General features: G+C 39.0%; 1 protein-coding gene across 13 annotated transcripts in view; it reads left to right on the top strand.

Moving 5' to 3' along the window:
- L3MBTL3 (L3MBTL histone methyl-lysine binding protein 3) overlaps positions 1-22,371 on the top strand; it is a 122,884-nt gene that overhangs the window by 20,545 nt on the left and 79,968 nt on the right. For 8 of the 13 annotated variants that reach the window (XM_005551804.4, XM_065543387.1, XM_065543386.2 and 5 more), the window contains 8 exons: positions 3,608-3,724; positions 10,165-10,276; positions 10,637-10,711; positions 12,133-12,292; positions 13,735-13,867; positions 15,738-15,822; positions 18,301-18,392; positions 20,592-20,696. In XM_005551804.4, the coding sequence (XP_005551861.1) occupies positions 3,623-3,724; positions 10,165-10,276; positions 10,637-10,711; positions 12,133-12,292; positions 13,735-13,867; positions 15,738-15,822; positions 18,301-18,392; positions 20,592-20,696 (864 nt within the window). In that variant the 5' untranslated portion in view covers positions 3,608-3,622. The remainder of the gene's footprint in view (positions 1-3,607; positions 3,725-10,164; positions 10,277-10,636; positions 10,712-12,132; positions 12,293-13,734; positions 13,868-15,737; positions 15,823-18,300; positions 18,393-20,591; positions 20,697-22,371) is intronic. The other 5 variants (XM_005551807.4, XM_045391546.2, XM_045391547.2 and 2 more) reach the window with 1 other exon arrangement.

Genomic DNA, 22,371 nt, shown 5'->3' on the forward strand with positions numbered 1-22,371 from the left:
TTCAAGCATATACAAAACTAGGATGTAGTAGAATAAAAACTATCACGGACCCTTTACACATCTTAACAATTAGCAACACATTGCCAGTCTTACTACCACTTCATCCCATTATTTACAGCAGATTTCTCACATTACATCATTTCATCTTTTCATTTCAATTTGTACCTCTAAAATACAAGGAACAACTCCTCTTTTAAAAGTACATGTTGTCATTTCTCTTAAAAAAAACCGGTGTTTCTTTAATATCATAAAATACCCATTTTGGCATTCATACTTTCCTTCCTGTCTAATAATCTTTTGTTTAAATCAAGGTCCACAGAATATCTATGAATTGTAATATTGTGATTGGTTGATGTGTTTCTTAAATCCCTTTTCATCTAAATTTCATATTTCCTTGCCCATCTTTTTATGTAGTTTACAGTATTGGCTTTCAGACATTTTGGTCTCAAGTTCCTTTTCACTTTTAAAAATGGTTGAAAGCTCAAAGAGGTATTGTTTTTATAGTTTATATATATATATATATATCAATATTTGCTATATTAGAAATAGTTTAAACTATTTAAAAATAACAGTAAAACCAGTACATGATAGCATATATAAGCATAATTTTAATGAAATATAATCACAGTTTCCAGAATAAAAGAAATATGAGAGAAATGGCATTTTTAAACATTTTTGCAGATCTCTTTAATGTCTAATTTAATAGAAGATAGCTGGATATCTGCTTCTGCATTCTTGTTGCATTGCGTTGTTTTGCTTGAAGTATATGAAAAAAATCTGGTTTTATGCATGTATGAGGTTGGGAAAGGAAGGAATATTTTAATAGCCTTTTCATTTAATAGTGGACATTCTTAGTTACCACACTAAAACTTGACAGGTTGTGGTAGTTTCTTAAAGATTAGTTGCAGTGTGCAGTTTGAAACCTTACCAATGAACCTGATTAATTATGAATCATGATCTGTTACATTAAAATCTGTCGGGACTAGGTGCAGTGGCTCATGCCTGTAATCCCAGCACTTTGGGAGGCCAAGGCAGGCGGATCACTTGAGGTCAGGAGCTTAAGACCAGCCTGGCCAACATGTTGAAACCCCGTCTGTACTAAAAATACAAAAAATTAGCCAGGTGTGGTGGTGGGCACCTGTAATCCCAGCTACTCGGGAGGCTGAGGCAGGAGAATTCCTTGAAGCCAGGAGGTGGAGGTTGCAGTGAGCCGAGATCATGCCACTGCACTCTCCAGCCTGGGTGACTAAGAGCGAAACTGTCTCAAAATAAATAAATAAATAAATAAATAAATAAATAAATAAAATCTGTTGGTCCATCTTGCACTTTAAATGGATCATTTACCTATGCATAATTTTGTACCGTCATGCGTTGGTCATTTTGAAAATTTTGCTTAACCGAGTTGGGCAGATCTTCAAGTGTTGACATATTTCATTATGAAATATTTTAAAAATCATATCCATTACTATCACCGCCCATCCACTGCCTTAGAAAAGTCTTTAGCCATCTGGAAGCTGGCAAGCTTATGGTGATGCTTGTAAGTTTTACAAAATTTTGATTTTTCTCTTGAAGGTTCAAATTTAATTGTTAGCTACAAATACTGTTAGTGTTTTCCTTCATTTGACAGGCCCACTTCATTAATTTTTGACAAAATATTTACCAGACATCCAAACCCGAATAAATATAGCTTGTTAAGTAAAAAAGGCATTCCATTAAAAATCAGGAGCTTGCATCCATGGTACTTTGGCATGTCAAAGTACTTCCCATTTCATCGCACAGAATATTAAAAAGATGTATATTCAGATATCAACACTTAATAACATTTATTATTTTTACTTCATCAATAATGGTCTTTAGTGAAACTGACATTTATTTACTGTGCATGCATGGCGGGGAAGAATGCAATGGCTGCTACTACAGTTATTGCCATTGCACCAGCAATTTTATCCTCTCTTGGTTTTGCACCATTGGTGCAAATGTCGACACAGCGAAGAAAGCAAAGAATGTGTGAGTATTTTTATGAAAACAGTTGACTTTTTGGACCTTTTGAAAGGGTCTCAGAGACCCTTGAGGAATGCATGCTTTGAGAAATGCTGCTAAAGAGTTTCTGGTAATCTGGATTTTCTTCCTTATATCTTTGTGGTGTGATTTAACAGGCTTTCTTTCTCTGCTAGCTTCTATAAATAGACTTGATCAGATTAGGTTTGATTTTGTTTTTTCCTGGCAAGGCTACTTCATAGATGGTGTTGGGTTTACATTCCTGGCAGCCATTGATAGTCGTTGCCTAGAACCATTAATTTATTAAAGGTTACAACTTATAATATTCTATCATTCTTTCTTCATTTATTAGCTGGAATTCTTTCTAAGGGGAAACTTTATCTGCCCAACGATGTGGTTACTCTAACATACAGATCACATTGGAAAGGCAGGATAAATCCGTGTTTCCTTTTCCAAATAGTGAGTTGGTTTTCTTGAATCCTGAAAAGGTGATCAATGAGGTGTTCTTGGTTTATTTGTTTGCTTTGAATGTCATTATGAACTTGTGGATTTACTTTATCTGATGTGTTTCAGTTCACTGCAGCTAGTAATTAGTAAGGATAGTAAGGATGCTACTTTGTCTTTCTTTGGCCAGAAGGGGCCTATTCAGGTTGGCTCTTGAGTTCTTTGGATATGACTTCCATTGTCTTTGATAGCTTCTTTGCTTTCTTGTTTGACAAGATGTTTAAGTTTTCATCTTGGACATTTCCTGCTATTTAGCAAAAGTCAGCTCCTTCTATGGGGAGAATTGTGAGAAATGGTATTTAGATACCACAGTTGAAGCTAGGCTGCTCATTACTGTTGATTGATGATTGTTTCTAGATTGTTTCAGTGGACAAAACTAGAAAATACACATATTTCTAAAGATAAAACACATCATGAATTCATACTGACACTTCCTTTCAAATTTAGGACCCGTCAATCTTTCTTCAGTTGTCTATGATAACAACATAATTACTTGTTTGTTTTTCTCATGTTACACAGACAACAGTCTCAGAACAATATCAATACTACAATCAATGGAAATTTGTTTTCCAATTTTTTTAGAAAATGAAAATTAGGAATTTTGTCACAGTTTAGGTAGCCAAATTGGTTATCTTAACAGAGACTTTTAATGGGTGTTTGCTGTACATTTGAGACTGTTTTCCAATTTCCTAGAATAATAAATTGGCAGATTATCCTTTATCCATGTCTACTTTTTTCTAGTGTCTTAAAACAGAAAACAGACTACTTACAGGCAAGGAATTCTATCCATATGGCATTATGACTTTTTGTTTTAAGTGAATATGCCTTGAATCAATGCATTTCTTTTGTTTGTGAATAGAAAATGTTTACCATAACATTTTTTAACTTAGAAATTTTTATTAATATTTTTTCTCTATACTTTTCCAAGGATTGTACTAGGAAAAAAGTGTTAATATTTTTGAAGTAGTTGTTTTTAGATCTAGGAATATGGGATATTGTGATGAAGAAAATTATGTAATTAAGGGGAACTGAACTAATGAGTACTAAATTAAAAACAGATTTCCGTGTGGAATATTTAGTGATATGCCTTCTTTTCCCCTTTAAGGTTAAAAAATAAATCATGACTGAATCTGCCTCTAGCACAAGTGGTCAAGAGTTTGATGTATTCAGTGTTATGGACTGGAAAGATGGAGTGGGCACGTTACCAGGAAGTGACTTAAAGGTAAGCTCTCTCTATTACATACAATTATGTGTGTGTGTGCATCTGTGTGCATGCTTACTTAAAATTGGATACATATGTGAAATAAAAATTAAAGGCATTAATCATAGTGTGGGTTTTAGATGATGCTTAGACCGCCACAATAAATGTGCAAGACAATTTGAAATGCTGATGGAATGGCAGAGCCTTTGTCACTTGGATTAGGGGAGTAAGGACTGTTTCTGCAGTATGTGCTTATTTTGCACAAATTGATTTATAGTTTCAAGAAGGATCATCTCAGTTTTGACTCTTATCGTGGCAGCCTATGAATATAGAAATGACTGACTTAGAAGACCTATCTTTTTTTGATTTTGTAGTAATGGGCTTTGTAACTTTGAATGAATAGCCACAATCTCTGTGTCCTAGAGTTCTCATTTAAAAACTGGATAACATTAAAGTATTGAATAAATAGGATTTTTCACCTCTCTTAAATTATACTGTAAATATGGATTTTTATATAGGGACCTGTTCAAAATCAGGTTCTTCCTGTAAATCCGTCTGCCTTAGTGTAGATGAGAACTCTTTGGAGAGCAATACTTCCATCTGCTGCTTTTGTATAACCTTGCCCTGCCTCCTTTTCCCAGTAACCCCAGACCTATTCCAGGACCACTTCTGTTGTCCCATGAAACATGGTTGTGCAAGCACCCATCTGGGAAACCAACTACCCCCATCTCTCATTTCTAATTTACTTTTGCTCTGATCCTATCTCTGGAACCTTGAACCTGTCTGGGGCCCTTTAGACTTTGTGTTTGCACTTGATCGTTCAGGTATTTGAACTTCCCATCTCCCCAACAGGCCATTGCTTGGTTTGCCTCTCAAATGTTTGGTATTCTAGGCTATCTTGAATAGAAATTCCTGCTCCCTAATTTAGGCCTCTTGGAATCTAATCCCTTTTAGTGGCTGCTTGACAACTATCCTAGCCAAGCCTGCCCTAGCTCATCCTCAGTGGTGAGATTTGGACAATCTGCCTGTCATTGGAAAAATACTTAGATTTTAGTTGGGTTTTATTTAATTAAGTGTAATGTGCCAACATCTCTGAGTTTAGTGTAACAAAAATGTTGCACTGAGGTTTAGTAGAATCTGGAGAGGAGATTGGGTTTTCAATTTTATTTCTGTATAACCTTGAAAAAGCCAGTTAATCTCTTTGGGTCAAGTTTCCTCTGCAGTAAATTAGGAATTAAACAAATGCTAAGGATTTTACCTGCGCTAACATTCTCCAAATATTCATCTGGATAAGCATATGACAGAGAAAGGTTGCTGAACATTTTTGAGAAAGAAAAACTGTTTCTCAAACTGGTCATGTCAACTACATAATAGCTACCCAAGCTTTTTCAAATTATTTCAATTGCCTAAGTTTTGGAAGCCTTATCTGTAAAACTGAGAATCTATGTGATAAGGTGGTTTTGAGAACTGAACAAAATAATGGCTACAGAACACTTAACAAATTGTATTTTTTCTGGCTTTATGACTTACTATGTAAAGTGCCATTTTTAATTGCTTTACTCCTTTATTTCCCTTGTGTGTTTTTATCCCTTTTCTTCTCAATGACTTTTTTTAAAAAAACTGTCACGTGGATGATGAAATTTGTAAGTTTCGTTCAGTTAGCTTTTAATAATAGAGAGAAGTTTCTATCCCTAAGAAATCTGGATTGCTTTAAGGTTTTCTAAGCAATGAGTTTGAGAAATTAACCTATTAGTTGTATTAAGGTAATCAGGTAATTAAGCCATTTAACAGGTATTATCATCTGGGTTATTTGATAATAACTTTCAGACCCATCTTATTATCTGGGTAATTGCCATGTATCTAATTCATGTACTGTAGACAGTTTGATGCCTCACTTTAAAAATAATTTAAATGTCTTTTTTTTTTTTTTTTTACCTTATGACCCTTTTTATCTGAGATTCAGAGATGACCCAATTGATTATATTACTGAAGATTTCTAATTCACTTGCTTCCTACTTAAAATCCAAGTTACTTGAGAAATCTGATTAAGAAATTGATTTTTCACAAAATTAGAATATTAGAAAGAACTTTCAATGAGTCATGAAATGTTCTCTCTCACATCATTCTTTGCCTATTTTATCCTACCCAGGCTTCTGTGTTTCAGTGGGTAATATAGTCAGCAAATCTATAGAAGTCTATTTCTTATCATGGGAACAGGTTTTTATATGCCTCAATTTTTGCTGTTTCAAAATAACTTTTCCTGTAAAAGCCCTATGATTGTTATCCAGTCAAGTTACGCCCTTCTTTTTAACATTTTTTAACAGTTGCCGGAATCTTTTTGGTGAAGTTCAAGCCCCTTAAGTTTACCACAAGAGTTTTTTGGTGGTCTGGCCTCTGTTTTCCTCTCTGGCCATGTCTCATTTCACTCCCACTGCCACTCTTGTTTTCTACGCAGCCCAAACCACTAGTTGAAGCCTTCACATGCTGGGCCGTTTTTACTGTTCCCTGTTGCTGGAATCCTTTCTCCACACTGGGCGATCGAACGCTTATATAAACAGAGCACAGACGTCTTCTCTGGGTGCAGTAGGGGAAAGAATAGAGAACGTACTCTCTGCTGAACACTACCTGCATCTTTTTATTTAATTCTTTTATTTTACCTTTTTAAAGGTAGTTCTGTCTCTCTTGTCAGTTTACAGATGGGGAAATGGAGGCCTGGGATGGCTAATTCACTTGGTTAGGTCAGTTACTGGTAGGGTTCTTAAAACCAGACTTTTCTGATATTTAAAGTGGATTATCTTACCACTGCTATACTGCTGTCTAAAGAGAGGAAACACTTTCATATCAAAAGAGATGCAAGGAAAATATTACAGGAATTTAGAGGAGGTAAAAATTTATTTCAGCTGGAGGGATTGGGAAGGCTTTGAAAAGCAGATGTCATTTGAGCTTCAGGTGCCTGGAAATATGTAGGAGTCTCCATGAATACTTTAGGGAGGAAGGGAAGGAGAAGGGCTTCCGGAAGAGGGAGTAGCTTAAGAAGGTACAGAGTGTTAAGGGAGAAACAGCAAGTGTCCACTGACATTCTTGAAAATATTATAGTCATTAAAACACTTTTGCCTAAGCAAGCTTTGGAAACTTTACCGATGCCTAGTTTGTCCTTTTAAAATGCAAATTAGTATTTGTAGATTAGTGTCTCAGGGCCAGCTGTAAGAACAGGGAGGTGATTAAGTGGCAGTGCAGGGGTACGTGGTAGGGCTTCCCATACCTGAGCAGTTTCCATACCTGAACTTCTAATGATGTCTGAAATTTATCCACAGACAATTGTTCCTCTGGGTCATAATGTCTTTCAGGGTCTCTCGGTAAAACGCAGATACACTTCTGAGAGGACAGCATCTTATCTAGTAAGAATAATTGCCAGTTAGCCAAGAGCAAGACCCTGCCTGCAGGAGCAGGCAGAAACCCAACAGTAAAATTCACCGCACTCTTAATACACGGTTTTTGCCTTGCTTTGGTTAACGTTGAAAACAATTTAGTTATCAAACATCTTTGCCCTTAAAACACACTGGTAAGTCTATTCACACCTCAACATTGAAGGTAATAAAATGAAAACAATAACCTGAGCAGCATCTTCTAATGATTTATTATTAAATCAGGCAAATATAGGCAAAAGATCCTTTGACTCTACAATCAAAAATAAAAAATAGAGTTGAATCAATTAAAGGTAGTTCAAGCCAAACAAAACATGTGCAGTCCCTTATATATTTCAGGCATAATTGTTTTCTGATTGACCTGGATATATCCACATGCAGAAAAAGTCAGCAGATGTGTTTTATTTGCTTAATATTAAATCCCTTTTGTAAAGTTTATAATTTTGACTTTCTTGGTTGTAGAATGGAGCCACTTGGCAAGTTTTTATACATATTTTAGCTCTCTAGGTTAAAAGAACTAATGATTTTAAGGAAATATAAACAAATGTGAAGTTTCCATCATTCCAAAACCATTTGTGAAAGCATCACCAATTTCAGAACCTGGGTGTTTTATTGGAAAACATAGTGTTAGGAAATGTATGAGTCTTTCTGGAATTCTGTCTGTAGGACTTCAGTAATGTTAGCAGGACCTATCAACCTTTGTGGTCTAACATTTTCTATGATAACAATGTTGTGGAAGACACAGTAAGCCCAAATTGAGAAGTCACAGAAAAATTTGATCCCTATATGTTTTTGCATATGAGAGGATATTTTGAAAATGTTTTGAGGTATTTAATTTTTGAGATAAGCAACTTTGGTAAGAGCAGATATTCTTCATTTTTTTTCAGGCTTATAACATGCCTTGAAAACTATGAATCGTATCCCCAGAAAGCTGTATATGCACATATCATAATTTTGCATCTATTTTATGGGATTAATCAACCCTCAAAGTCCATTTGTGGATCTTTGGCTTAGAAGAGTGAACTGTGCCCCGAAGTGACATTGCATCTTTACTTTGTACTTAGACTGTAGGTCAGTTCCTGGCAATAAATTTTAGGAGAAAGAAAAACTGACTGGGATTGAATGTTGCATTGTGGGAATCTTTCCTTTTAACTTTGAAAGTGTTTGAACCTGAAGCTTCCAGATGTCAGAGGTCTGAGTTCTGACTTGGAGATTTCACTCAGTGGTGTTTTCTTTCTCGGTCTTTGAAATGGAGAGTGGTTTGCTGTTTTACAGCAATTTGAAAACTTAAGCCATGGGAGACTTTCTGTTTAATGTAAATGTTTGATGCTATTTCTTACATTTTGTATTTGTCAAATAAGCATAAATTAACATCGGTGACATAAGGTAAAAGCAAAATTACCTGAAGTGCATTGTCAAGCTTGTGCCTATTGTTTTTGAATTTTAATTCAAATTGATTTTTATCACATTCTTTAATGTCATTAATTAATAATTATCATGGTAGCTTGTTCTTTCTGCTCTTGCCCAGCAGATGGTACTGTCAGCCTTATTTTGAAATATTCTGTCTTCAGAGTAATCATTAAAAACATTTTTTTAAAGATTTCTTTTTCCAAAAGTGAAGTTATTTTTAGCTCTTTTCCTTCTAAATAAAGTTTTGCCTCTTCCTACGTTGACATTTTGGTATATGCACTTGGTATAGTACTCACATTTTACCTGGGAACTTGTATCTGGAATACGTAGTAGGGAGAAGACATTCTCACAATCCTTAATCATTTCCACACATTTAGTCTAGAAACCATTTCATAGTTGTGGACTATACAGAGAACATTGTTTAAGGTGCTGTTTTCACCTGATAGAAAGAATAATTATTGATACTTTTTGCCTAAGAGTTTTCCAACTTGCAGTCAGAATGTAGTTTAGTTAAATAAATCATTATATTGGCATGTTGTCCAGATCGATTTTTTTCGGATTGGCAAATGGAGGGCCTTGCTTAAGCACTACATATTTGCATGCTCATAATTTCTCTGAAAGATCTGAAACATCTTACTATCCTTTTGAATTCTGAGCTTTCTAGTTTTTCATCACCTGCTAAAATTAGTGGGTCCTTAATGTTATTCTGTTTTATGGAAAAACAGAAGGAATACGGAAAACTGCTTGAAACTCATGAATGTGTGAGTAAACCTCGCTGTTTCAGAGAGAACAGGGTCTCCACACGTAGGTAATGGCTAAGCCTTCAATGCGTACACACAGTACAAACAGGTCGTTGTAGAAACCTATTTTGTTTGAAGCTTGCTCTCAGGTGAAAGGAAATTTTCAGTATTTGAAATGGGAATGTCCGTGAAATCAAGATGCTCTTGCTTTTTAGTGATAAAATCGGCGTGTAGCTGGTAGACTACTTGTTCAGCTCCCAGAGAAATTTCCAGTTATTTTAGAGGACTATAAATGAAGATAATGCAGAATTCTAAAGAGCGGTGGAAGAAAGAGGAAGTTTGGCATTGGGGTTATGTGGCTCATGCTTCAGCCTTCTGTGCTCACGTCTTGGATTATAAGGAAAAGGATGTCCAGGCCATTATTTCTGGCATAGGGATATTCCTTCTCTCCGAACTGGGTGAGCTTGGGCAAGACAAATTGATTCCTGGGAAAAGAGTCATTTTCCTTTTACTAAATGTGATTTTTAAATAAGCAAAAATATGACGTAAGAATTAGTTAACACACACACACACACACACACACAAAGTGTGTTCGAAATGATAGCCCATCAAGTAAACTGCCAACTCTATAGGTCAGGGCAGAGCAGGGTTGTTGATATCCTTCAGCAGACCTTGCTGCTTTGTTCTGTTCTCCTTCCTTGAATTCCAAAACTAGTAAAATGCAAAGGTCTTAGTATTGTTGGGAGGCTTATCAGGATATAATTGTCTAAATTAACTTTTAACATGTAATTAATTTGCTTGAAGACTATATGTGTCAGCCGTTAAATAATTAATGACTTTCCTGAGCACTTTTGTAAATTTTGCCTTTCTGCTCTGTTGTCGCTAGTTTCGGGTAAATGAGTTTGGAGCCTTGGAAGTTATTACAGATGAGAATGAGATGGAAAACGTTAAAAAAGCAACTGCTACCACCACTTGGATGGTACCAACTGCTCAAGAAGGTAAGGATGGGTCATCTGCATTTTATTTCTTGCGTTTGAAAGATTCGAAATAAGAATATCAAAAATTTTATAATAGGCTGGAATTTTGAAGGCCCCGGGTAATTTTTATCCCTCATGTTGTTAGGTAAATTTCTATAATGAAACTGATAGGAGCCAGCTTTTATATTTTAAAATAACTATAAACTGTCTTCTTTCCTAATGCCAGATCTGTAGTAGCACAAGGTTAGTTGGAAATTAAGTAAATCCATGTTGTAGCCTACACAGGTGATTTAGCCAAAAGCCTGCCACTTTTTTTCTCATCTACTCCGATGGTTGTAACTAACACCTATATGCTGATGACTCCTAAATCTACATCTCCAGCCCCGACCTCTCCCCCGAGCTCCAGGCCCGTATTTCCACCTGCCTACTGGACATCTCCACCTGGATGTCCCACAGGTACCTCAAACTCCACGTCTGAAATGCAATTCATTTTCTATTTCTTTCTCCCCTCCCCACAAACCTGCTCTTTCTTCCCTAACCCATATTTCAGTTGACAATAGCACCATCCACCCAGTGGACAAGAAAGAAATATAGGAGTCATCCTGAATTTGTTCTTCTCATCCCCATATCCTGTTACTTATACCTCTTGATTTTTATTTCCTATTATGTCTCAGATCTGGCCTTTTCTACCTATCATCTTTGCCACAGCCTTAATGTAGGCTCTTCTCAACTCTCATCTGAGCTATTGCAGATGTCAGTCTGCTTCTAATTTTATCCCCTTCCAATTGGTCCTGCACCTTGAAGCCAGAGGAACTTACATAGATTGCTTACCTGACACTTCACTGATTTCTCATTGCCTTTTTAGCAGAACATACAAAGATCTGGGTGCTGTGTGCACCTCCCTGCTCGCTTTGTCTCCTCAGTCTCCATTTCCTTCTTTGTATGTTGTGTCCTGGCAGTGCCAGCAGCACAGAATTATGTGTAATTTTCCCAACACATCATGTGGTTTCATGCTTTCTTGCCTTTACTCATGCTGCTTTTTCTGGCTCAAATGCCATTTCTCTCTTTGTCCAGTTGGTAAATTCCTCTTTGGCCTTCAAAACCCTGTTGAGGCTTTCTATCAGAAAATCCTTCTCTGACCTTACCCCAGGCTGAATGGATCACTTCTTCTGTACTACTTCTGGACGTTGTTTATGCCTCTAGTATTGCATGTATCACATTTTATTATAAATACTGGTTTTCTTGCCTCTCTTCTCTTCTAGACTGTGAGCTCTCTTGGGCAAGGTCTCTACTATCATTATTAATGTCTAGAATAAATTGGTGCCTAATAACTGTTGGCTGAATGAATGATTAGCCTAACAATTCAGGCAAAAGGAGATGTGAGTTTCTGCACAATTTGGATAGCTATGATTCAGGAAATGTATTACATTGAAAGCGTAATAGATGAGATGTTGATTTAGCCAATTAAGTGAAACAAAATCATTCATCAACAGATTATAAATGTGAAATAAAAGATGATCCTTTGAAATTTTCTGAAAGATACAAATATAGAAGAGGATTTTATAGATCGATATATGCGTCTTCTGAATTTAGTGACTAATGAAATTTTCTTCATTTTACTTTGAACTCTGTAGAAAAGCCTTGGGCAAGCTTTTGTTTATCCTTTCTGCAGAATATTTTTTCATTATTTGAATGACTTGAGTGATTTTTACAGAGCCCATACCCCGCAAAAACACTATCATTTGATCATTCATTCATTCAACAAACACTATTCTTTATTGTGTTGCTAACAAAATTATTAGAAGAAAAAGTTTAATTGTATTTTAGAATGTCTTCTGTCATGCTTTTAATTTGCATTTCTTCTTTTCATCTTCTAGTCTTTTCAGAGAAGACTGGGGTGCCTTTCAGGTTGAAGGATCCAGTGAAAGTAGAAGGGCTTCAGTTCTGTGAGAACTGTTGTCAGTATGGCAACGTAGATGAGTGTCTTTCTGGAGGAAACTATTGCAGCCAGAATTGTGCTCGGCACATCAAAGATAAGTAGGTTTTTTCCCCATTCCATCTATAAAATGAGTTTTAGAGTCCAAAGTCATGGTGCCTGAGAATATAGAAGTTTGATGCTCTCTGACATTGGTCACCTTTTGATACCTTTTTCCCAGAGACTTTTCCTTTAGGGCCACATGGGCCCTAACCCCTATATGGGACCTGGTGATGTCTGTCGTGCCTGGTCTGAGTTGTATTACTAACATTCTGCCTGCAAAACAGCCTCTGCCCCTGCCTTCAGTCTTCTGTTTCCATTCATTTGATTGTTCTTCAGCTAAGAGTATTTAGTTTTTTCTGGGCTAAATACACGTTTTGATGACACATTTATAGAACCATAGTTTTGTTTATATTTTGGGAATTCTTAGGTAACTCGGCTAAAACTCCACATATGGCATAAAGCTTCCACTGATTTGTAATCACCGGTGTGGAAATGGCCATAGGGAAGAGTGTAGTAGTGAGTTGTGTCACTGATGATCTGAAGGGGTGGACTGAGGATTATGAGACAGCGGCATCAGCTGTGACTGGCAGTGGTGTGTGACCTTCCCACTTGGGGACTGTCTGACAAAGTTCAGCTTACTGCCAAGCAGGTGTTTTTCTTGCATATCATCGTATACTACAAAGAAACGACTGGACATTTATATTTCAGTGGCGTTTCCCATGTATTTTAATCAGCACAGGCTTGGGAACTGTCTTGTTTTTCTTTTTTTTGAGACGGAGTCTTACCTTGTCGCCAGGCTGGAGTGCAGTGGCGTGATCTTGGCTCACTGCAACCTCCACATTCCCAAGTTCAAGCGATTTTCCTGCCTCAGCCTCCTGAATGGCTGAGACTACAGGCACACGCCACCACACCCAGCTAGTTTTTTGTATTTTAGTAGAGATGGGGTTTCATCATGTTAGCCGGGATGGTCTTCATCTCCTGACCTCATGACCCGCCCGCCTCGGCCTCCCAAAGTGCTGGGATTACAGGCATGAGCCACCTCACCCGGCTGGAACTGTCTTGTTTTTCTTGGCTAACTGATGTTTCACAGAGTTACACTTCGCCTGTTTTTGGTTGGATTTTTCATTCTTAATAACTGCTAGATCCTTGTTTGACCCTGAAAACAAGTATCTCTAAATAATTCTTTTATTAGTATAGATGGTAGATGTGACAGACAAATAACTTGTTAGAACCTATTTCATACATATCGCTGGCCCCCTTTTGAAATTAATATACAGGGTTATTTTCATTTTCTGCCCTGACAGATGTCATACGTGATAGTGGTTTTCAGTGTTCCTGATATATGATAGTCTCATGCCTACAGATTTCTCCTGATAGTTAAAGAATTTTCCTTTGGAGGGTGATTTTTTTTTTTTTTAATGATTGTTGCATTGATGATCAACAAGTAGATGTTTGATAGGTATTGTCTCTTGTCACTATTTTGGGTTTATAAACACAACAGAGATCAGAAGGAAGAAAGGGACATAGAAGAAGACAACGAGGAAGAAGATCCTAAGTGTAGTCGGAAGAAAAAACCAAAATTATCTCTGAAAGTGGACCCCAAGGAGGATGGAGAAGAGAGAGATGATGAAATGGTGAGTGCCTCTGCCTGACACCAGGAGTGCAGGGATGCGTCTTTAGTGGTAGCATCACAGTCACAAGCACTGCTCTGGAGCCCACTGAGTTCACATGTGGGTTCCAGGACTATCTGTGTTACTGTCAACAAGTTACGTGGCCTCTCTGCACCTCGCTGTCTTGATCTCAAAATGCGAATCATAAACATAGTATCCTTCTCTCAGGGTGAAAAAGTGGGATGTCTTGAAATTTAGTGCTAGGGTGAAAGGGAACGTTTAAACACATTCAATCTTGTAGATGAATCTTAAATTCCTCTTGACAACAAAATGCCAATCCAATTTCATTAAATTGCAGACAGATCTCATAAAACTATCTGAGTGGTTAAAAAAGGGCACATAAATATGAGGTATATTTGGGGGAAAAGCCATTCAAAATGTGTGAATTAAAACATAAATATCATATTCCTAAAGCATCTATTAATGGTCCTATAGGAAAAGGGAACTTTGAGATCTGGAAGCGTTTCCCTTAAGATCAGTACTGTACAACTGTTACTTGCCAGTCACTGTGCTGGGAGCTGAGAATACAGGGGATGCATAAGACAGATAGATGACAGAGTCTCTCCTGGCAGAGACACTGCATTCTTGTTTAGGGGGTATTTAATCTACAAACAAAGTGAACAGGAGAAATGTCACCTAGTGATAAGTGCTACGTTGAGAATTAAAATAGGGCATTAGGACAGGCTGACTGCTCTAGGTCCGGTTGTAAGGGAGCCCTCCCAAAGACAATGACATGAACAGCATGATCTCATTAATGAAGAGGAGCCAGCTATGTGAAGTTAAGGGTGAGGCGTCTTGTGGGTAGTAGAACTTCCAGAGGAAAGTCCTCAAGGTAAGAACTTGCGCAGCATGTTCTGTTCGAGGAAATAAAAGAAAGTCTGGTCACTGTAGTTTAGGAGAGGATGGAGTAAGATGAAGTTGAAGAGGTACGTGTTGCCCAGGGCATGTAGAGTTTTATGGTAAACAAGAGTCATGGGTGTTCATTGTATTCTGAGTTTCAGGGGAAGCCTCTGGAAAGTTAAGACAAGGGAATGCTTTGATATGATGTATGTTTTAAATGACCACTGTAGCCCTGAGTGGAATCAGGGAAACCAGTTAGGAGTTTATTGCACCAGACCTGTAAGAAGGCTAAAGAAGATGGAAGTCCGTGGATTTGGGAATCAGTAGAGGTAGGGTTGTCAGAGTGTGTGAGGAAAAGAGAAAAATCAGGGATAACGCTTAGAATTTTGGCTTTAACAATTGACTGGATAATCATGTCTCTTACTGAGAATGGGAAGATGAGGGTGGAGTGCAGAACAAAGAGTCCTTTGGCCCTGATGGGTTTGAGATGCTGATTAACTATCCAGATGAAGAGCCCAAGTAGGCATTTGTGTACAGCCCCATGGAGTCAGGAAGAGGAAGCTGGGGATGTGGATTGGGAGTATCTGGCCTATAAAACGACCTTGAAAACCCAGGGAAAGGGACTAGAAAGAGTAGAGAAGGGAACTGGATTGGAGGAGACATCAGCAGAGGAGACAAAGAGGTGCCGGTGAGGCGTGAGGGAAATCAGAGCGGAGTGGTCACGCAGCTGAGGGCGGAAGTGTTTCAAGGAGCGAGGAGCGGGGAGCGGTGTCCATGCCCTTCCAGTGGGTAATACATGGATACGGTCTTAGTTGATAATAACCTCAGGCCAAAAGCAACACAATTTTCAAATGAACTCTATTCTTACTTTCCTTAAAAGTTATAAGGTAAAATTGAAGAAAAGAACAACAGAAAAAGTGCTTTCTGACAGCTAACTATTCACTGGTGCCAATATCTTGAACTGTAAAGTCATAATTTTCCTTTCTTTTTGTAGGAGAACAAACAAGATGTAAGAATCCTGAGGGGTTCGCAGAGAGCACGGAGGAAAAGACGAGGGGATTCGGCTGTATTAAAGCAGGGTGAGCTGATGAAAATAAAGACTTACTTGTAACTTTATGGAATTGAAAATGGTTCACACAGGTGGAAATTTTAGTCATGGCAGTTAAAGTATTACTTCAGGATTTTCTTTGATTTAGTTTTGTCAATAAAGATTTGAGATTTTGAGGATAAGGAAAAAAATGAAAATTCATAACTTTCAAGTGGTTTCAGGGTAAGCATGAGAACTGTCTTCCTTCCTTCCTTCCTTCCTCCCTCCCTCCCTTTCTTGTTCTCTCCCCTGCTCCCTCTTCCTCCCTCCCTTTCTCCCTCCCCCCTCCCTCCCCCCCGCCCCCTCCCTCCCCCCCACCTCCCTTTCTCCTTCTCTCCATCTCTCCCTCCTTCCCTCTCTCTCCTTCCCTCCCTCCCTCTCTCTCCTTCCCTACTTCTCTCTCCCTCCCCCACTCCCTCCCTCCCTCCTTCTCTCCCTCCTCCCTCCTTTTCTCACTCCCTCCCTCTCTTCCTCCCTCCCTCCTTCTCTCCCTCCCTCCCTCCTCCCTCCCTCCCTCTGTCCCCCCATCTCCCTCACTCTCTCTCCCTCCCTCCCTTCCGCTCTTTCCCTCCCTCCCTCCCTCCTCCCTCTCTCTCTCCCTCCCTGCCTCCCTCTGTCCCCCTTTCCTCATCTCCCTCCTTCCCTCCCTCCCTCTCTCCCTCCCTCCCTCCCTCCCTCTCTCCCTCCCTCCCTCCCTCTCTCCCTCTCTCCCTCTCTCCCTCTCTCTCTCTGTCCCCCTCATCAAGTAGGTGTTTCTTGCCTCTGCGTCTTTACTAAAACCTCTGTTCTTGTTCATTTCCCACAGTTTGAGGTTTTTAATGTTTCCTCTCAAAATATGAGCTCCTGGCATGGAACCTGTTTTTTTCCTTCTCTTCTCTTCTCTTCTCTTCTCTTCTCTTCTCTTCTCTTCTGCTCTCTTCTGCTCTCTTCTCCTCTCTTCTCCTCTCTTCTCCCCTCCCCTCCCCCCCTCCCCTCCCTTCCCTTCCCTTCCCTTCCCCTCCCCTCTGTTTTTGAGATGGATTCTCACTCTGTCACCCAGGCTGAAGTATGGTGGCGCAATCTTGGCTCACAACAGCCTCCACCTCCTGTGTTCACGTGATTCCCCTTCCACAGCCTCCCAAGTAGCTGGGATTACAGTTGTGCACCACTGTGCCCGGCTAATTTTTGTATTTTTAGTAGAGATGGGGTTTCGTCATATTGTCCAGGCTGGTCTCGAACTCCTGACTTCAAGCCATCTGCCCGGGTCCGCCTCCCAAAGTGCTGGGATTACAGGCGCGAGCCACCTTCCCTGGCCCTTTTTTTTGTTTGTTCCATTGTTCCTCATGCAGCATTTTATTTCCAGGAGGAAGCCGGCCCTGAAGCCCTTCCCTTTAGTATTTGTCTCGATGTACTTTTCTGCTTATTCTCTGTGGACCTTGGGTCACTTCCATAGAGGCCCTGGGGGGTGTCCCCCGCTAGGCTCTATCCCGTTGCCTGCCTCAGCTCACAGCCTGCACAGTCATACTGTCCCGACAAACCAGGGCCATGGACCAGGCGCTCCTCCTCAGTGCTGGGGTGCATTCTAGCCTTGTTCTGTTAATTCCTTAAAAAATCGGAAATAGCCCCACCTGCCCCAGGCACACAGCTTAACTTTTGTGTCTTTTCAGAGCTGACCTTCTGTTTTACGTCACTGAGATGAAGGGTGTAAATTCCTCAGCTCCTCCGCGCTCTGCCTCGAAATGTCTGTTTCTTTGGCCATCCTTTCTCTTGCCCTTCTTTTTTACCCCGGATGAACTTCCAGGCCCCTGGCTCTTCTGGGACCTTGTTCCTTCAGTCACATTTTTTCCATAAGTTTTCCGATTTTTTTCTTCTCTTTGTGTACTCTACCTTAGCCTGTTCCAGTCTCATCCCCAAAGTACCTTTCTCTCAACTTTGCTCCCCATCAGGCTATTATATTTTTCCTTCATTTCCAGTCTTTTTCTAATTAATCCAAAATATATAAAACGAATATTAAGTGCCTCCATTATTTTTATCACTTACGCATTCTTTTTGCACCTAAAAATCTGCCTTTCACTATATTGATTGTTTTCCTTCCTTTTCAAGACTAGCAGCCATTCAATGCACTGGCCTTTCCACAGTCCTCAACTTCTTGATCTCTTAGGGAAAATTTTTTGAGCATCCTACTTCTAGAAGCTCCCCCTTCCTGTAGCTTCTGTGGTAGTGTTTTGTCTTGACTTCCTGCTGTCATCTTCCTTTATTCTAAGTTCTTCCACTTCCATCTCCTACCCTCCTCACTGAGGGTGCAAACCACAGTTCGGTTTTTATCTTGGTTCTTGGGAAGAGGAGCCAGGAAGAGAGACTGAGAGATACCAGCCCTGGAAGGCAGAGAAGAGCCAGGCAAAGTATCAGTCAGGGAAGTGTGAGTTCACAGATGAAGCCCTGCTGGCTTAGATTTGGAAATTCTCTCATTTCAGTTTCGCTTGCCTTTCAGGTCTGCCTCCTAAAGGAAAGAAAGCGTGGTGCTGGGCATCCTATCTGGAAGAGGAGAAAGCTGTGGCAGTGCCCGCGAAGCTGTTCAAGGAGGTATGGGCCCTTCTAGAGACATGATCTGCAAGGGCACAGGAGCTGGGATACCAGCCTGAATTAGGATTGTTGTTTCCACTGAAATTTGACTTGAGATCATTTTTTCAGCATACAGTTTTTCATGCATGTGTTTATATGGAGGGCAGTTAACATTGACGTGTGTGTACCTTCCCCATGCCACATGTGGGTGCACACTGACACATGTGTGCTCTTTTCTCTCAGCATTTTATGAGCTTGCAATCATGAATTTTAACAGGGTACTAATACTACCGTGAAAAACTAGCAGATGAAGAAAAAAATCTTAGGAAATTTCACGACAAGATTGTGGCTTTGAGAGATGAAAAATGAGTTACTTCAATTTACATACTATCACAACAAAACATCTAAATATGAGTCACTATATTAGCTACAATAAAAGTGTTTTGTCGTAAGTGATTTAAAATCAGTTAACAATATAGATATCAGATGTAGTTCTGAGTAGCAGTCGATGTCCTTGGACTAAACCAAGGGTTGGGGTCCTGGTGCAGTGGCACACGCCTGCCTGCAATCTCATCACTTTGGGAAGTTGAGGCAGTAGGATCACTTGAGGCCAGGAGTTCGAGACCAGTCTGAGCAACATAGTGAGACCCTACCTCTAAAAAAATAAATAAATAAAAATATAGCCGAGCATGGTGTTCAAAGTTGCAGTGAGCTACGATCCTGCCACTGTACTCTAGCCTGGACAACAGAGCAAGACCCTGTCTCAAAACAAACAAACAAAAAAACACACATACAAAAAAACAAGGGTTGGTAAACTTTTTTGGTAAAGGGTCAGATAGTAAATATGTTAGGCATTTCAGAGCATGTGGCCTCTGTTGCAACAACTCAGGTCATCGTAGCACAAAAGCAACCATAGAGAATATTTAGACAAGTGGGCATCGCTATGTTCCAGTAAGACTGTTTATAAAACTCATGGTGCGCTGGGTTTGACCCACAGACTGGCGTTTGCTGACCCTTGGTTTAAATTATTTCATTATATTTAATCATGGTATGTAATTAATCGGCCATAGATGTATTTTTATGTAGGTACGAACATAGCAAGCTTTTAAAAAGTGATGAATAGTAAATGTTAGGATGATACATCTACATTAAGAATATTTGATTTAAATATAGTAGTAATTACATATAAACTTGTTCTCTGTAATTATTTTCTGTAGCTTTGGTCCTTTAGAGAATAGACTTTTTTACATTAAAAAAAAAAGTTTAGATGTAGCTAATTCCTTGAATCAGTAATGAATGCATGTGATTCAAAATATAAAAGTACTACGATAGTATAAAGAATGTCTCTCATAGCCCTGTCCCCCAGGCACCAGGTTTGCCTCTCCTGAAGTAACCAGTGTTACCAGTTCTTATATTCCCTTCCTGGAAAATTATATGTTCATATAAGCAATGTATGTGTGTATATATATATACACACACAGATCCTTCCCTTTCTGTCTTAAACCAAATGGTAACATATGTTGTATACTTTTTGGACTTTGCTTTTTTTGTTTAACTTGACAGTTTGAGGATGATTCCATCCTGAGTCATGAATCTCTTCGCCATTCTTTTATAGCAATACATAGTATTCCATCTTAGGCCTGTTCTGTAATAATTTAGGTTGCTCCCTATTGATTTGCACATACATACATATATACTTTCAAATCTTTTGCTATATGCTTTGGTGAATAGTCTTCTATACCAGTCATTTTTCACATGTGTGAGTATCTCTTGGGTAATTTCCTGGAATTAGAATTGTTGTGTCAAAAAGAATTTTTTGATTGATATTACGAAATTGCTAAAGGTTGTACCAATTTTCATTCTTCCTAGTGATGTGTACATGTATCTGTTTTCCTACAGCTTTACCAACACAGTGTTGTCCAATTTTTTGATCTTTATCAGCCTGACAGGTGAAACATATCTTAGTGTAATTTTACTTCTGCATGAGGTCGAACATCTTTTCAAATATGTAGAACACAAAGGGTATATGGCATTACATTTCCTTTCCTAGGATCTATTTATGGCCTTGGTCCATTTTTTCATTGGGTTTTTTATTCTTTTTCTGTGGATTTTTAGAAATTATGTATTTGGTTAGTCTTTATTTTTAAAATGGTAACTATTTACATTTTTAACTAGGCCTTTGGGATAAGGGACTAAAGCTGCTGTCATTTTGCATTTTAGCACCAGTCCTTTCCATATAACAAAAATGGATTCAAAGTTGGCATGAAATTAGAAGGCGTGGATCCTGAGCATCAGTCTGTGTACTGTGTCCTCACCGTGGCAGAGGTAAGCTTTGCCTCATCTTTATTTTTAAAATAAAATGGTGATTATGGGGATTTAAAATGAGGAAAAACTGCCATTGGTTGTATTTCATGCCAGGCACGGTGCTTACTGTTTTGTGTGCATTATTTCGTTTAATCTTTATAAGAATCCTGTGCACGTTGTGGTTTTTCCCAAGCTCTGTTTTGTAGGTTAGGGAACTGAGGCTCAGAGTGATGAAATAATAGATACAAGATCACACAGCTTCAAAGTGGTAGAACCTGGAATTGAACCAGTGTCTGTCTGATGCCATAGCCTTTGCCATAAGGAACAGAACAACAGATACTTATGTTTTGTTTTCTTTTTCAGTATTTCAAGGTATCTCTGTGAAATTTTTCAGGAAAAAAATGACCAAGCCAAATATGTAAATATAGATCTCAGTCTAATATATTACTGAGAGTGCTTTAAAAACTGTGACCACACAGCTTCAAAATGGTAGAACCAGGATTTGAACCCATGTCTGTCTGATTCTATAGCCTTTCCTTTGCCTTACTGTATTCCTTAACATAAGGAACAGACCAACAGATAGTTTTTTATATATATATACACACACACACACATATATATGTAAGTATTTTAAGGTATCTGTATGAAATTTTTCCGGAAAAAATGACCAAGTCAATTATACATACATATGTTACTGAGAGTACTTTAAAAAATGTGTTTCCTCCTATGCTAGCCTCCTCCTTGCTCCCTCCCTTGAGCCAGAAGTCTATCTATTTAAAAAATTCCTCCCAAAAGAATAAGATAGTCTTGTGTACTAGTTTTAGGTATCATACTATTGTTTAATTACCTAATGAACTTATAAGAAGCTTGGCTTCTGCAGAACGCAGTACCATGTGGTAGCTGGATCATGGCAGCCTCAGTCAATGATAACGTACGGTTACATAGGGTATACTATGTGCCTGCGGCTAATCGAAGTACTTTTCATCTGTTAGCTCTTTTTTTTTTTTTTTTTTTTTTTGATCTCGCTCTGTCACCCAGGCTGGAGTGCAGTGGCGCAATCTCGGTTCACTGCAACCTCCGCCTCCCAGGTTCAAGTGATTCTTCTGCCTCAGCCTCCCGAGTAGCTGGGACTACAGGCACGTGCCACCATGCCTGGCTAATTTTTGTATTTTTAGTAGGGATGAGGTTCGCCATGTTGGCCAGGCTGGTCTTGAACTCTTGGCCTCAGACGATCCACCTGCCTCAGCCTCCCAAAGTGCTGGGATTACAGGCGTGAGCCACTGCACCTGGCCCATCTGTTAGCTCTTATTAGTTCTCAAAACAACCTTTTGAGGTAGAACCCATTCCCTCCCATTTTTCAGATGAGAAACTTGAGGCACTGAGTGTTAAAGGAACTTGCAGCTTGTAATCGTGTATTATGTAGTGAAAGGAAGTAACTGGATTCTCTTACTCATATCAGAAAACTGTTGTGGAACATTTTTGTAGATTTTATTTACAGTGAGAATACTGTCACTCTCAAACTTGATCAGACATTGTATGTTCTCTCCTTCCTGGACTCGAGTTTTTGTTAGACCCTTTTGAGTTGGAAGGGGAGGGTCAGAGTTTCTTGGTGGATGATCTGTGTTTGTCCTTTGAAGTGGATGATATTGCCCAGGGAGAGGACAAGGCGTGAGTCGCTATCCCTGAAGAATACCAT

The sequence above is a fragment of the Macaca fascicularis genome, chromosome 4, assembly GCF_037993035.2.
Source record: "Macaca fascicularis isolate 582-1 chromosome 4, T2T-MFA8v1.1".
In the NCBI taxonomy this organism is placed as follows: Eukaryota; Metazoa; Chordata; class Mammalia; order Primates; family Cercopithecidae; genus Macaca; species Macaca fascicularis.